This window comes from Rhododendron vialii, chromosome 9a (assembly GCF_030253575.1).
Source record: "Rhododendron vialii isolate Sample 1 chromosome 9a, ASM3025357v1".
Taxonomy (NCBI): Eukaryota; Viridiplantae; Streptophyta; class Magnoliopsida; order Ericales; family Ericaceae; genus Rhododendron; species Rhododendron vialii.
In genome coordinates this window covers 6466172-6480840 of record NC_080565.1, presented here as the reverse complement: position 1 = coordinate 6480840, position 14669 = coordinate 6466172, and the positions used below count along the sequence as shown (strand labels likewise).

The following is a 14669-nucleotide window of genomic DNA, read 5'->3' as shown; positions in this document are numbered from 1 at the left end:
TCTGAACTGAAGGGAAATCACAGCCGGAAGGGCACAGCAGCCGAGGGTTTCAGAAGGGCACAGCTGACGGCATGCATCTGCGTCGTCCCATGGATCGTCAAGAATCGGGGTCGGAGACGGTGATCTCCGGATTCCGGCGAGTTCTACCAGATTCCGGCGTGTTCTTCCAATTTCCGACGACTTTCCGACGAAATCAGGTAACCTCCGGCTGTCCAAAATTCTGATAGAATCAGTTGGCTCATGAGAGCATCCCCAATGGGGTAAGATGTAATTAAGTATTTTCCTTAATGTAATTAAGGTGATCGAGTGTCATACTTTATAGTTTAGGGGTAATTTAAAAAAAATTATAATTTAAGGGGGTAAGATGTAATTAAGTATTTTCCTTAGTGGCTACACAAGTATATAGTCAAGTTATTTCCACTAAACTTAAAGTTATAGAAAATGTGTTCGGTATGATTAGATGAAGAAAATGTGTTGTACTCCTATGAAAATTTGGTAGAAACAGTAACTGTTTAACCAAAAAAAAAAGTATAATAACTTAACGCGAAAAATAAATTAGACCTCATTTTGCTTAACTTTTAGCATTTTTTGTCTTCATTTATTTTTTTTGCGTTTGTTAATTTTGTGCCAAAATTGTGTGAATTATCAATTCGTCTCGTCAGATAAATCAGAAAAGTAAAAATATAATAATTATTTTTTAGCAAAAAAAATATAAAAATAATTTTATTTTTTTCTTCTTAAAAGTGGTTATTTTTTAAAATATTTAGATAAAAGTAAAAAAAATATTTCTTTAATTTCTCGACAAATTAATAATTTACAAATAAATTAACACAAAATTAATAAAAGCAAAAAAAATTCAAATATTTAGAAAATCAACTTATTTTGTTAAAGGTTTGGTGGAACACAACTTTAGTGAAAAAATTAAGTGGAAACGTGTCTTTAAATTTGTAATTGTTGTTTTCCCGTTTACCTTCCGTCTCTCTCTTCTTCTTCTTCTTCTTCTTCCTCCTTCCAACATTTCGAAACCCTAATCTCGTCCTCCACCTCCATTTCAGACCTCACCCATTCTCCTTCCTCTGCGTCGCTCTTCTGTCGCCTCTCAATTCAAAGCCGTATTGGCTTATCAAAGAGACCTCAACTAAATCTCAACGTTTTCGTGTTTCCACCAGTGCCCCGCCATGGTACGTTCCAATGTCTTCTTCTCTTTCTTATCTTCTGAGATTTTTTTTCCTTGTATTCATTGCTTTGTATATGTGAAAATGAGGCGGAAAATATGCTTCACTCGCCCGGAGGTTTACGCTCCATGGGCGGTTCCTTCGTCACTACCAAAAAAACAAATTTGAGGCGGAAATACGTTGGCACTTGAACTGATAGTAATCCCTTCCTTTGCCCCGATTTATGCAATCTAAGATTTTTCAAACTGACGGTTGGTTTTGGTGGGCTATTTTATTTTCTTGTCAAATAAAGATTTTAGCTTGAGTAGCAATTTTTCTTAATGTGGCTCGTTTGGCGAGAGAGGAATCATAGATATAAGTGCGTAGAATAAAAACACATGCAACTACCTGGGGCAATTATCAACTCGTGGTTGGTTATTTGCTTGTCAAATAAAGATTTAGCTTTAGTAGCGATTTTTCATAATGTGGGTCGTAGGGCGAGAGAGGAATCGTAGATATAAGAATGGATAGAGTAAAAACACATGCAACTAACTGGGGCAACTATCAAGGGTTGAGACTCTCGGAGGATGACAAAGGCTTGGGCTTTATAGAGGTCTTTTGCTAGAGACTGAAGGTTGGGTAGCTGGCTGACATGAGTGGGCTTTTCATCCACCGTTGATTAGGTCATAGTTGTCAACAGCGAAAGGCGCACCGAGGCACAAAGTTTTGTTGGGCCGGAGGCGAGAAGCGCAAGGCGAGGCACGTGCCTTTTTTGAAGAGAGGCGCACCTATGTGAAAAAATAATTGTATTATGTGCACTTTTTTGAAAAAAGCTCGTTTTTTTTGTCTGTGTGCATTTTCTTGAAAAAAGCGTGCTAAGCAAAAAGCACACTTTTTTGATCAATTTGAAAGAAGCGCGCTTTTTTGCGTGCCTTGTTGCTTTTTTGCACTTTTTGCTCGCCTTTTTCAAGTCGCCTCACCTGAGGTCAGCAAGGTGCTGGGGGTGCGCCTCGCCTCACCTTGGGCCTAGGCGCGTGCCTTTGACAACTATGGATTAGGTGTATCTTTTATGACTTGGAGAAGCATGTCTAAAACGCTAATGTGGTGGATAATTGGATATAAGCTGGTTGTGGTAACTTGTATACCAGTGTTCTAAAAGTCGCTAGGCGCTAGTCGGGCGGAAGAGGGGTGTTTGGTGCCTAGAGACTGACTAGCTCCGTAGGCAGCCGACCAGTTAGCGCATAGGACAATTTTTATCTAAGCGTTGGACCCCCACCTAGCGCCTAGGCGCCGACTAGTTGGCCTCCTAGACCGTTTTTAGGACAGAGACTTGTACCAAGTAGCCAAAGTACTGCAATTGTGATGACAAACATTTGAGGCCTTTTAGCCTCTATTTGAGCCAATCTCTGCTTCTGTCTCTTGCGATCGTTAGTTTCTGTGCTATTCTGATGTTCCGAGATAGTTTTTCAGGCCTTTGCTCTATTATTGGATTATAATTACTTCCACACAGGATAGTGACAGCTTCTGTTGGGGTTTTTTCCCTTCCGAATAACGAGAACCTCTCCAAGATAGGGTCACTTTGGACCGAGCCCTGCATGTAAACCCCACATACCTGCAACCATCACAAGCCATAGGTATTGCAAGTCAAAGGCATTAGCATCAGGAGTTGCACAAAAGAGCGCCAGTCATCCGGTTGGTCCTGGTGACAACCTTTTAACAGTTGGGCTACCCTGTTGATTGTTTTATTGCAAGGCATGTCTGCTTATGCATTGGGCCAATGGTGATTACCAAGTCAACACTCCAATGCTCAGGCCACCATTTGGAAGAACTGACCCAGTTTGAAAAACGTTCAACTTGTGACTGAAAATTGAGCTAGCAACATTCCCTTTCGGTGATAATTTAGCATTCTGAATCTCTGATCATTCATTGTTTACCACGGTTCGCGGAGAATTTTTGCTAGTATTTTCTTGGTTGCACGTGTGTCTATAGGAAAGACACGTGCTATTCATGTATTGAACCTTCTTTATTGAGCTCTTTAATAGGGTAATGCTCAGTTTACTTTTGTGTGAAGTGTTCTTATCATGGATATCTTTTGTGGTAGTGCTATTGATAATACCATATACCTGATGTAATATTTCCTCTTACAGGCTGCCAAGATTCTTGCAAATCTAATTATAATGGGCTCTGGAATTATGGCTAGGGCTGTTGTTCAGGCCTATCGTCAAGCACTTGCAAGTAAGTCTATCAATCTTATTATTTTGGGAGACCAATAGGTACTACTTTTTTTTTTATTATGGAGTTCTATCAAGTTCTATTTTGGACAACTGAGTTTTATTTTCGAACTTTTTGTACAAGTTTGTTACAATTTAAATATCGTGTTTACTATTATACTGAATATGTTTTTGGTTAGAAAAAATTACTCTTTAGTACATGCCTTTTTTGTGTAGATAAAGATTTGATTCAGTTAATAACTTAATAAAGCAAATTTTAGTTTACCCTTTGTTACCCAAATTATGCAACCTAGAGGGGGGGTGAATAGGATTGCTAGTAATAATTACCAATAAAAATTTATCTCTAACAATATATGCAAACAATAAGTATGCAATCAAAATAGAGAGATAGAGAGATAGAACCCGTTTATAGTGGTTCGGTCCGGATTTGTCCACGGTCCGGCCCTACTCCACTTCTCCTCAAGCAATTACTTGAAGGTTAGACTAATCTTTAAAAGATTACAACTTGTAGGTGCTTACAAGAACCGAATGCCTCTAGCTTTCCCGAGGAGCTAGCACAACCGCAAGAATTTTCTCCGAAAACTTCTCAAAAACAATAACACCCAAATTCCAACCCGAATTTGGTCTTCTAAGTTTTCAAGTGTTTGACTCAAACACTCACTTAGGAAATACAAGTATGTGAAGAAGGTATGAAAATTATCGCTCACGACTTGTACAAATTTTCTCTCAAGAATAATATGAAAGTGGAAGAACAATGAGAATTTTTGGCTTTGATCTTTTGAGAATTTGCTCTTGCAATAATATGGAATGTTGTAGCTTGTGTATGTACTCATTAATGAGTTCTTGATGCCTTATATAGCCATCCATATGCTTCCTAGCCGTTGGAAACTAGCCGTTGGAACTAGCCGTTGGAAACTAGCCGTTTGAAACTAGCCGTTGGAAACTAGCCGTTTGAAACTAGCCGTTGGAACTAGCCGTTGGAAACTAGCCGTTGGAACTAGCCGTTGGAAACTAGCCGTTGGAAACTAGCCGTTTGAAACTAGCCGTTGGAAACTAGCCGTTTGATAGAGTGGTCATCCGGGTGGTCGTCCGGTTGTCACAGCTTTCTGTTCAGACAGCCGGCTTGTCAGCCGGTTCGTCAACCTGTGGCTCACAATTTCATCTAAATAAACCGTTAAAGCATGTATTGAGCTCAATAAAGTCTTTGTAAATATAAATCAAGAATCCAAGAGACTTTATGCTATATTTCAAGGTCACGAAAATATTTAATTCGGGAATCGACTTTTCGATAATTTTGTATTTGCCGAATAAAAATATCATTGAATTAATCATCAAAATAATTAATAGAGATGCATATAAATTTTCACAAATTATAATGCATACATTTTTCAACAATCTCCCCCTTTTTGATGATGACACAAAATGATAGTTTTTATTCAAGTAGGAGTTATGCCAATCTCCCCCTTAATACATGCACCAAAGCAGTTATCTATGATCAACGAGTAATAGCAATAATCATCAGATCATAGCAAGCAATTTTTTTAAATTTGCCCAAAATGGCAAGATAGATCAATTAAAACTTGGCTTTTTCTCCCCCTGTGACATCAAAAAAAAAAACTAAAAAGAGAAAAACAATAGGGCCATGGTTCCAGCACCATGCCGCTCTTGCCCTGTAGCACTCTATCTTCGTTCATTGAGAGCTTGGCGTCCTTGATTTTCGTATTCTCGAATAATGGCTGCTACAACGGCAGCTACAATGCCAATCCAATACCACAGAGTATCCACATTTACATTCCACCCGAACCATGGTGGTATTCTCATTGTAAGTAACGCACACAGCAGAATGAAGATAAAGAGTTGCATCCAAATGGTTTGGATAAACAACCTGAACTCTGCTCGTTCGGCATCTCTTTCGTAAAACTCAAACGGTAACCCTTGCGGTATGTTTGCCATTGCTTGATGAGAGATTTAGGCCGAGAGAGAAGGAAAGATAGATAGATGAAGAGATAGAGAGAGTGTTGTTGAATTTATAGAGTATGAGATTGCCGAATTGTTTGAAATGCTGCGCCGAATTGTTTGAAATGCTGGGCCGAAGTGTTTGAAATGGTGCGCCGAATTGATTGAATTGCTGCGCCGAAAGAGAGATAATAGGGGATGCGGCACCGAATAGAGATAGGATAGGGGATGCGGCGCCGAATAGGACAAGAATAGGGGTGGCGCCGAAAAGAACAAGAATAGGGGAAGAAAATTGTGTTCGGGTGTTTTATTGTTGTGTCCCCTTAATACATGCTCCCCCTAAAAGAGAGCTTTTTAAAGAATGCGAGGGGTATTACCGAGAATGATTATCCCTGCAAGCTTAGAGACAAGAAATTCATATCGGCGAAGTATATAAGAGACAATTTAAGCACTAAGCCATGAAGTTCATACAAACTAAGTGTAACAGACTTAATAAATCAGAGTTAGCAACGCAAAAGCTTGAATAAGTCTCAACCTCACGGTTGTCCGGTTGGACATCCGCTTGGACATCCGACTGACTGTCACGACCCTGACCCGCCCCTTGAGGTCTTAATCATGACAAATGCCAGTGATTTCTAGCAGAGGGCTCCCAAAAGACAGATTTCCAAAACCCACGAAATTATCAGCATATAACAGATTTGTTCAAGACTCAAAATAAATGATCAAACTTGATTCTTGTACATCTAACCAACACTTAAACATGTAAAGAAGGTAGGAGATCCCTACCTCGAGGGTTAGAAGCAAGCCCGAACATGGAGGAAACCTCAAAGTGCTCCGATCATGATTCTTCTTCGATCAATAGGAAGATCTCGTCGCGTAGAACAACTTTAGTACTTGGGATTTTTCCGAAATCTCATTCTAAGGCGATGAAATCGAAGAGAGAAGTTTGGAGGAGAGGTGAGAAAGAGAGAGAGTCGGTCGAGGGAGTAGAGAGAGAGAAACGTGTGTGTGTCTGCCCGGAAAAGAAAAGAAATATATGTGGGGGAGAATTATCCCCTACACACACCTTCACTTATACACCCATGCATATTACACTTGCATCCTGAACTTCTAAATTCTAGCACATTCGACATCCGAACTCATTCTCCATTTTATATCACAACTCATGCCTTAATAAAACATAAAGAATTATGGAAATAAAATACGGGTCTCTACACTGACAAATGCAGGTTAAGTCCAGAAAACGTTTAAGAGGAGTAGCATTAAAGACCATAAAACTGTTTTTCTGCATACCAAACACAGGAAAATGAATCATATGATAAAATGTTTGGAGGGTGATTTCTATATCAAGATCATTTGTACTCTCCATCAAGTATGATATTTACGAATTCAATCAACTCAACATTGAATCCAAAAAAAAAAAAAAAAACTTTTGACATCAAGAACACAACTTTTTCATAAATGATTAGACATGCCGAGTTCTCGTCGAATGAAACAAAATTGTTCTTCACCAAGGGGTTTTGTGAAAATGTCCGCCAATTACTTGTCGGTACTAATAAAGTTAAGTTCAATATCCCCTTTTTGAACATGATCTCTTATAAAATGATGTCTAATCTCAATATGTTTTGTTCGAGAATGTTGAATCGGATTCTTGGTTAAGCTAATTGCACTAGTATTATCACATTTAATAGGAATATGATCATATTGCAAATTGAAATCCTCCATTTGTTGTTTGATCCACAATATTTGGGCACAACAACTTCCGGCCGCTACATATTCCGCCTCGGCGGTAGATAGAGCTACGGAATTTTGTTTCTTGCTATGCCAAGACACTAGAGAGTGCCCTAGAAATTGGCAAGTCCCACTTGTACTTTTACGATCAACTTTGAAACCTCCAAAATCCGCATCCGAATAACCAATTAAATCAAATGCAACTCCACGTGGATAAAACAATCCTAAGTCATGAGAACCGCCAACATATTTAAAGATACGTTTAATAGCTTTTAAATGCGATTCTTTAGGACATGATTGAAATCTAGCACACATGCAAACACTAAACATTATATCCGGTCTACTTGCAGTGAGATAAAGTAATGAGCCGATCATACCTCGATACATCTTTTCATTGACGGCCTTACCATTCTCATCTTTGTCTAGCTTAGTTGATGTGCTCATTGGTGTGCTCGTTGGCTTTGATCCTTCCATGCCAAACTTCTTAATAAGTTCTTTCGCATACTTGGCTTGGTTGATTAGGATCCCCTCATTAGTTTGCTTGATTTGAAGTCCGAGGAAGAAGTTAAGCTCCCCCATCATACTCATTTCAAATTCACCTTGCATACACTTAGCAAACTCTTTGCACATATTATCATTAGTGGCACCAAAGACAATATCATCAACATATATTTGAATAATGAGCATATCTTTACCTTTGGCTTTAATGAAAAGAGTAGTATCAATTTTTCCACGAGTAAAGCCATTGTCAAGCAAGAATGAACTAAGTCTATCATACCATGCACGTGGTGCTTGCTTCAAACCATATAAAGCTTTTGAGAGTTTAAAAACATGATCGGGGTATACATGATCTTCAAAGCCGGGAGGTTGTTTGACATAAACTTCCTCATTTATGAACCCATTCAAAAATGCACTTTTCACATCCATTTGATAAAGCTTGAAATTTTTGAAAGATGCAAAGGCAAGTAATATGCGAATAGCCTCTAATCTAGCTACCGGTGCAAAAGTTTCTTCAAAATCAATACCTTCTTCTTGATTATAACCTTGAGCAACAAGTCTAGCTTTATTCCTAACAATATTTCCGGATTCATCTAGCTTGTTACGAAAAACCCATTTAGTACCTATAATAGTGTGATCAAGAGGCTTAGGTACTAATGCCCAAACTTTATTCCTTTCAAATTGATTTAACTCATCTTGCATGGCCAAAATCCAATTTTCATCATCTTGAGCTTCCGGAAAGTTTTTAGGCTCAATTTGAGAAACAAAAGCTTGATTTTCACAAAAATTTCTATGAGACGAGCGAGTGGTTACCCCTTTCGAAACTTCTCCAAGAATCAAGTCCTTTGGATGGTTTTGCACGAATCTCCAATCCTTGGAAAGATCTTGGTTGTCTCCCATGGCATCTTGAGGTTGATTAATTACTTCATCTTCTTTGATTTGAGAGCTTTCTACTTGAGTATCACCATCAACTTTTTCTTGAATTTTCAAGTCATGAATCTTATGTGTAATCTCTAAGTCATCATTATCAACAACATCCTTAGTAGCACAAGGATTAGATTCATCAAAGGAAACGTGAATAGATTCTTCAACAAGATTAGTGCGCTTATTATAAATTCTATATGCTTTGCTAGTAAGAGAGTAACCAATAAAGATGCCTTCATCCGATTTTGAATCAAATTTACCCAAGTTATCTTTTCCATTGTTTAATACATAACATTTACAACCGAAGGCATGAAAGTAATTAATGTTGGGTATTCTACCATTCCAAAGCTCATAAGGAGTTTTCTTGAGGATAGGCCTAATTAAAACTCGATTCAAAATATAGCATGAGGTATTAACGGCTTCCGCCCAAAAATATTTTGGCAAAGAGTTTTCACAAAGCATAGTGCGGGCCATTTCTTCCAGAGTACGATTTTTTCTCTCTACTACCCCATTTTGTTGAGGAGTACGAGGTACGGAAAAGTTATGACCAATACCATGTTCATCACAAAACTTTTCATATAAAGAATTGTCAAGTTCTTTTCCATGATCCGTACGAATGTTAGAAATAACAACTCCTTTTTCATTTTGAACTCTTCTACAAAGTTTAGTGAAATTAGGATAAGCCTCATTCTTATGAGCTAGGAACATCACCCATGTATATCTAGAGAAATCATCAACAACAACAAGACAATAATAGTTTCCACAAAGACTTGGAGAGCGAGTTGGTCCAAACAAATCCATATGAAGTAATTGCAAAGGTCTAGTAGTTGAAACAACATTTTTGGACTTAAAAGAAGCCTTGGTTTGTTTTCCTTGTTGGCAAGGACCACAAAGTCTATCTTTTTCAAATTTGATTTTAGGAAGACCTTTTACCAAATTTTTTCTAGAGAGTTTTGAAATAGCATCCATACTTGCATGTCCTAGGCGCCTATGCCAAAGCCAACTATTTTCACTCAAAGCGGAAAAACATTTTATATCACAATTACTTAAATCATTGAGATTAAAAACATATACATTTTCAAGTCTTTGTCCAACGAAGAGTGTCTTGTTGCTTTTGACATTTTCAATGATACATTTGGATTTTTCAAAGATAACACGATTTCCTCTATCACATAATTGACTTATGCTAAGAAGATTGTGTTTTAAACCACTAACAAGTAAAACATCTTCAATAATAGGAGAATTACCTATATCACCGATTCCTATGATTTTGCCTTTGTTGTTGTCTCCAAATGTGACATGTCCACCATCTTTAGGCGAAAGAGAATTGAAAGCCTTCTTGTCACCGGTCATGTGTCTTGAACATCCACTATCAAGGTACCAACTTCCTTCCTTGAGAGAACTTTTGAAGCATACCTACAATAGCACATCATTTCTTGACTTTTGGTACCCAAATCATCTTGGGTCCTTGAAGGTTAGCATTGATACGGTTCTTAGGAACCCAGACCTTTTTTGCATTAGAAGATGAGTATCCTTTCATAGGACAAGTAGGAGAAATATGACCAATTTTACCACAATAATGACATGTCAATTTAGAATGGCTAGAAGGAGGAACATCTTTTTCAAAAAGATTTTTGTGTTGAGTGGGATTATAACCAATTCCGGCCTTGTGAAAAGAAACCATTTGTTTTCCAAGAAGAATGTCTAAACTTTCTTTTCCATTAGTGAGTTTTGAAAGAGAATTAGTTAAATCATCAATTTGTTTTTCTAAAGATTCGTTTTTGGAAGTATCCTTCAAATACTCTTTTTCTTTTTCCAAAGAGGTTCTTAAACTTTCATTTTCTTCCTCCAAAATATCTTTCTCTTCAATTAAATCATCTATTTCTAGTGAAAGATCTTTAGCAACCTTTTTAAGAAATTTGTTTTTAGAAACAACCTTTTCAAATTCTACTTTCAACTCTTTATAGGCAATAAATAATTCATCAAAGGAATAGGATGAGTCGAGATCTACCTCGTTTTCTTCGATGGCCATGAAACACAAGTTAGCGACCTCTTGTTGCTCATCGTCCTCATCGGAGCTACTATCGTCACTATTGTCCCATGCGGCCATCATAGCTCTCTTTTTGTCCTTCTTTGAATATTTTTTTGCATATGGACATTCACTTTTGATGTGGCCGGGCTTCTTGCACTCGTAGCAAATGATTGGATCCTTTTTACTATTTTCTTCTTTGCCTCCATGTTTTCTTGAAAATCCTCTGCCTTTGTGAGATGCTCTATTTTTGAGGAGTTTCTTGAACGTTTTTGTGATGAGCGCCATTTCATCATCCTCACTTTCGTTGCTTGAATCCTCCTTGCTTTTTGATTTGCTTGTTGTACTTTTGAAGGCAAGATCCTTAACTTTCTTCTCTTTTTCACCCTTGAGGTTGTGATGTATTTCCTCCGTCATGAGAGATCCCATGAGCTTGTCCATCGTGTATGTTGAGAAATCTTTGGATTGTAGAATGATGGAGGTGGTAGTGTCCCAATTGGTTGGCATGGAACGGAGCACCTTCCTTGTCATTTCGGATTGACTGTAAATCTTTCCAAGAGCTTTTAAACCGTTAGTAATACTAGCAAATCTAGCAAACATTTGAGATATAGATTCATCCGGTTTCATTTTGAAGAGCTCATAGCTATGCACAAGAATATCAATTTTGGACTCCTTAACTTGACTATCTCCTTCATGTGACATTTCTAACTTATCCCATATTTCTTTAGCCGATTCACATGCGGAAACACAATCATATTCATTGGGAGTAATAGCACAAAAAAGAAGGTTCATAGCTCTATAGTTCTTTTCTATTGAAGTCTTTTCCGAATGACTCCACTCATTATCTGATTTAGGCATAGTCTCTTCCCCAACTTTCTTAGTAGGAATAATGGGACCATTTTTGATAATTTTCCATAGATCATAATCCGTGGATTGAATAAAGATCATCATTCTATTTTTCCAATGAGAGTAATTTTCTCCGGTGAACAAGGGAGGTCTATTGGACGATTGACCTTCGATACAAGAAACATTACTAGTGGTTGCCATGGATCTTAACTCTTAGATGGTTAAATCTACAAACAAGAGCCGAGGCTTTGATACCAATTGTTACCCAAATTATGCAACCTAGAGGGGGGGTGAATAGGATTGCTAGTAATAATTACCAATAAAAATTTATCTCTAACAATATATGCAAACAATAAGTATGCAATCAAAATAGAGAGATAGAGAGATAGAACCCGTTTATAGTGGTTCGGTCCGGATTTGTCCACGGTCCGGCCCTACTCCACTTCTCCTCAAGCAATTACTTGAAGGTTAGACTAATCTTTAAAAGATTACAACTTGTAGGTGCTTACAAGAACCGAATGCCTCTAGCTTTCCCGAGGAGCTAGCACAACCGCAAGAATTTTCTCCGAAAACTTCTCAAAAACAATAACACCCAAATTCCAACCCGAATTTGGTCTTCTAAGTTTTCAAGTGTTTGACTCAAACACTCACTTAGGAAATACAAGTATGTGAAGAAGGTATGAAAATTATCGCTCACGACTTGTACAAATTTTCTCTCAAGAATAATATGAAAGTGGAAGAACAATGAGAATTTTTGGCTTTGATCTTTTGAGAATTTGCTCTTGCAATAATATGGAATGTTGTAGCTTGTGTATGTACTCATTAATGAGTTCTTGATGCCTTATATAGCCATCCATATGCTTCCTAGCCGTTGGAAACTAGCCGTTGGAACTAGCCGTTGGAAACTAGCCGTTTGAAACTAGCCGTTGGAAACTAGCCGTTTGAAACTAGCCGTTGGAACTAGCCGTTGGAAACTAGCCGTTGGAACTAGCCGTTGGAAACTAGCCGTTGGAAACTAGCCGTTTGAAACTAGCCGTTGGAAACTAGCCGTTTGATAGAGTGGTCATCCGGGTGGTCGTCCGGTTGTCACAGCTTTCTGTTCAGACAGCCGGCTTGTCAGCCGGTTCGTCAACCTGTGGCTCACAATTTCATCTAAATAAACCGTTAAAGCATGTATTGAGCTCAATAAAGTCTTTGTAAATATAAATCAAGAATCCAAGAGACTTTATGCTATATTTCAAGGTCACGAAAATATTTAATTCGGGAATCGACTTTTCGATAATTTTGTATTTGCCGAATAAAAATATCATTGAATTAATCATCAAAATAATTAATAGAGATGCATATAAATTTTCACAAATTATAATGCATACATTTTTCAACACCCTTCAATATTTTTGCAATGTTCGGATTAGCCCTGACGTTGAGAAAATCACCTTGCCGCTGTGGTTTGTATGCTAAGCGCGCCACTAACATCAGTTGATGTGCTCGTAAGTGGCCTTAATATCATCATTTTCGTACTCGTGTATATTCATTTACACACCAATACAAAAACCAGCTGTTCCCCACTCCCTCGGCCACCACCTGTAACATCTCCCCTATGTTACCCCCATTTCAAAACCTCCACCACCACTTCCTATTCTCCTTCCTCTGCCACCTCCTCCACGGCGTAACCACAATGGAAATCATCCATCACAAAAGGTTAACCACGAACGGATCACTAGAGAACATCCACACATGTAACCTTTGTCTGGACCCACCTGTAAAAGATATCAGCACGTACTATAAATATACATACTTTTATAACATACACACAAATGGTAGGAAGTAATTTTCTTATCTCAAATGAAGTGAATTATTGAAGGATTCTAATATCCCCAGCAATTCTGGTGTCTGCACCTCTGTGGAACTACTAAAGGGGGAAAGTGACACGAAATATCCATGATATAACCAAAATCAAAGAATTGATTGATTGGAGAGAAGATGTCCCAAAAGGGTTACAAAATGCTTTTCTCTCAAAACTTCTATACCCAAAATGATAAAAACCATATACCAATTACCGTAACCACCTGTTCATAGCTTAAGACAATGAACTAGTGCTAGTAAACTGGACTGCTTCAGGACTCTTCCTCTAAAAAGAACATGCCCTCCATTTGAGTAGGATATATAGCACGGCCAAAATGATGTTCAAATGCAAAAGTGCAAACCAGTGTGATTTCATTCACATTGCACCACGTTTTTGCGGGTTTTATCAAAATTAGTGAAAACATTTTTTATTGCTACTTTCACAGCTTGTTATTTTATATTAAACTAAAACTTTCTCTCATTTCTGTGAAATAAACTTGTGCTTCCTCTACTTTAGCTCATTCCTTCGTAATGCAGCTAACTTGAAGTGTTTTGGCAGTCATGAAGAAAGGATATCAAACAGAGTGGCGTCTAATTTATTCTTGCTGTTTGCACTTTTCACAGTTAGCTCAAAGCTATCAATCTGCACTCTTAGGGAACTTGGTTCATTACAATAAGCTTGTGTTGAATGCATAGCGAAAGGGAGTTCTTTGGGAGCATGTGAAAAAGCCAATAAGTTCATTAGTACTTTATGGTCATTCTTTTCTTGTACAAGTAACTTTTCATCTGGTTTATGTCAGATGCCTCAGAATTCATAACCGTATGCCTTGCATATTAAGATTTTGATCTGGTTAATGTTCAGATGCTGCAAAATCTGGTGTTGCTCAAGAAACAGTGCAGAATGCAGTCCGTAGAGGAAGCAAAACCATGACAGAGCAAGAAGCGAGGCAGATTCTTGGCGTCACTGAGACGTCCACGTGGGAAGAGATTGCTATGGTCTGTGTTTCATACTTAGCATCTCATGTGAGCATTGTCTACATATTTCCATGACTAGGTCTTTTATGTCTTTCTTCAACTTGTGCAGAAGTACGATAATCTATTTGAAAATAATGCTAAGAATGGGAGCTTCTACCTCCAATCAAAAGTTCACCGGGCTAAAGAGTGTTTGGAACCTCTATATCAACCCAAAGATCAAGGTACCGCTGGTTGAGAAAAAACCTGGTGAAGTCTGTATAGTTGATGTCCTAATTTGTTGCTCGGGCGATGATGAAGTCTGTATCTGAACTCCTTGTATTTGTTGAGCAAAAAGTGCCGTTGTAGAATTTTTTGGTATTTTTAGAACAACAACGTTGTTATTAATCTTCAATAAAGTTGTGGGCTTGATTCTATTTGAACCCACAAAACTTCTTTCTAACCCATCATTCTCTTGCGGTATATAAGCAACTCCTCGTCAGT

General features: G+C 38.0%; 1 protein-coding gene across 1 annotated transcript; it reads left to right on the top strand.

The window, feature by feature from the left end:
* The first annotated feature begins 919 nt into the window (after positions 1–919).
* On the top strand, positions 920–14628 carry LOC131301612 (mitochondrial import inner membrane translocase subunit PAM16 like 2). Its single transcript, XM_058327982.1, has 4 exons — positions 920–1181; positions 3302–3389; positions 14077–14210; positions 14299–14628. Exons 1-4 carry the CDS (start codon positions 1179–1181, stop codon positions 14422–14424), a joined length of 351 nt encoding a protein of 116 aa, XP_058183965.1. The 5' UTR covers positions 920–1178; the 3' UTR covers positions 14425–14628.
* The last annotated feature ends 41 nt before the right edge of the window (positions 14629–14669 follow it).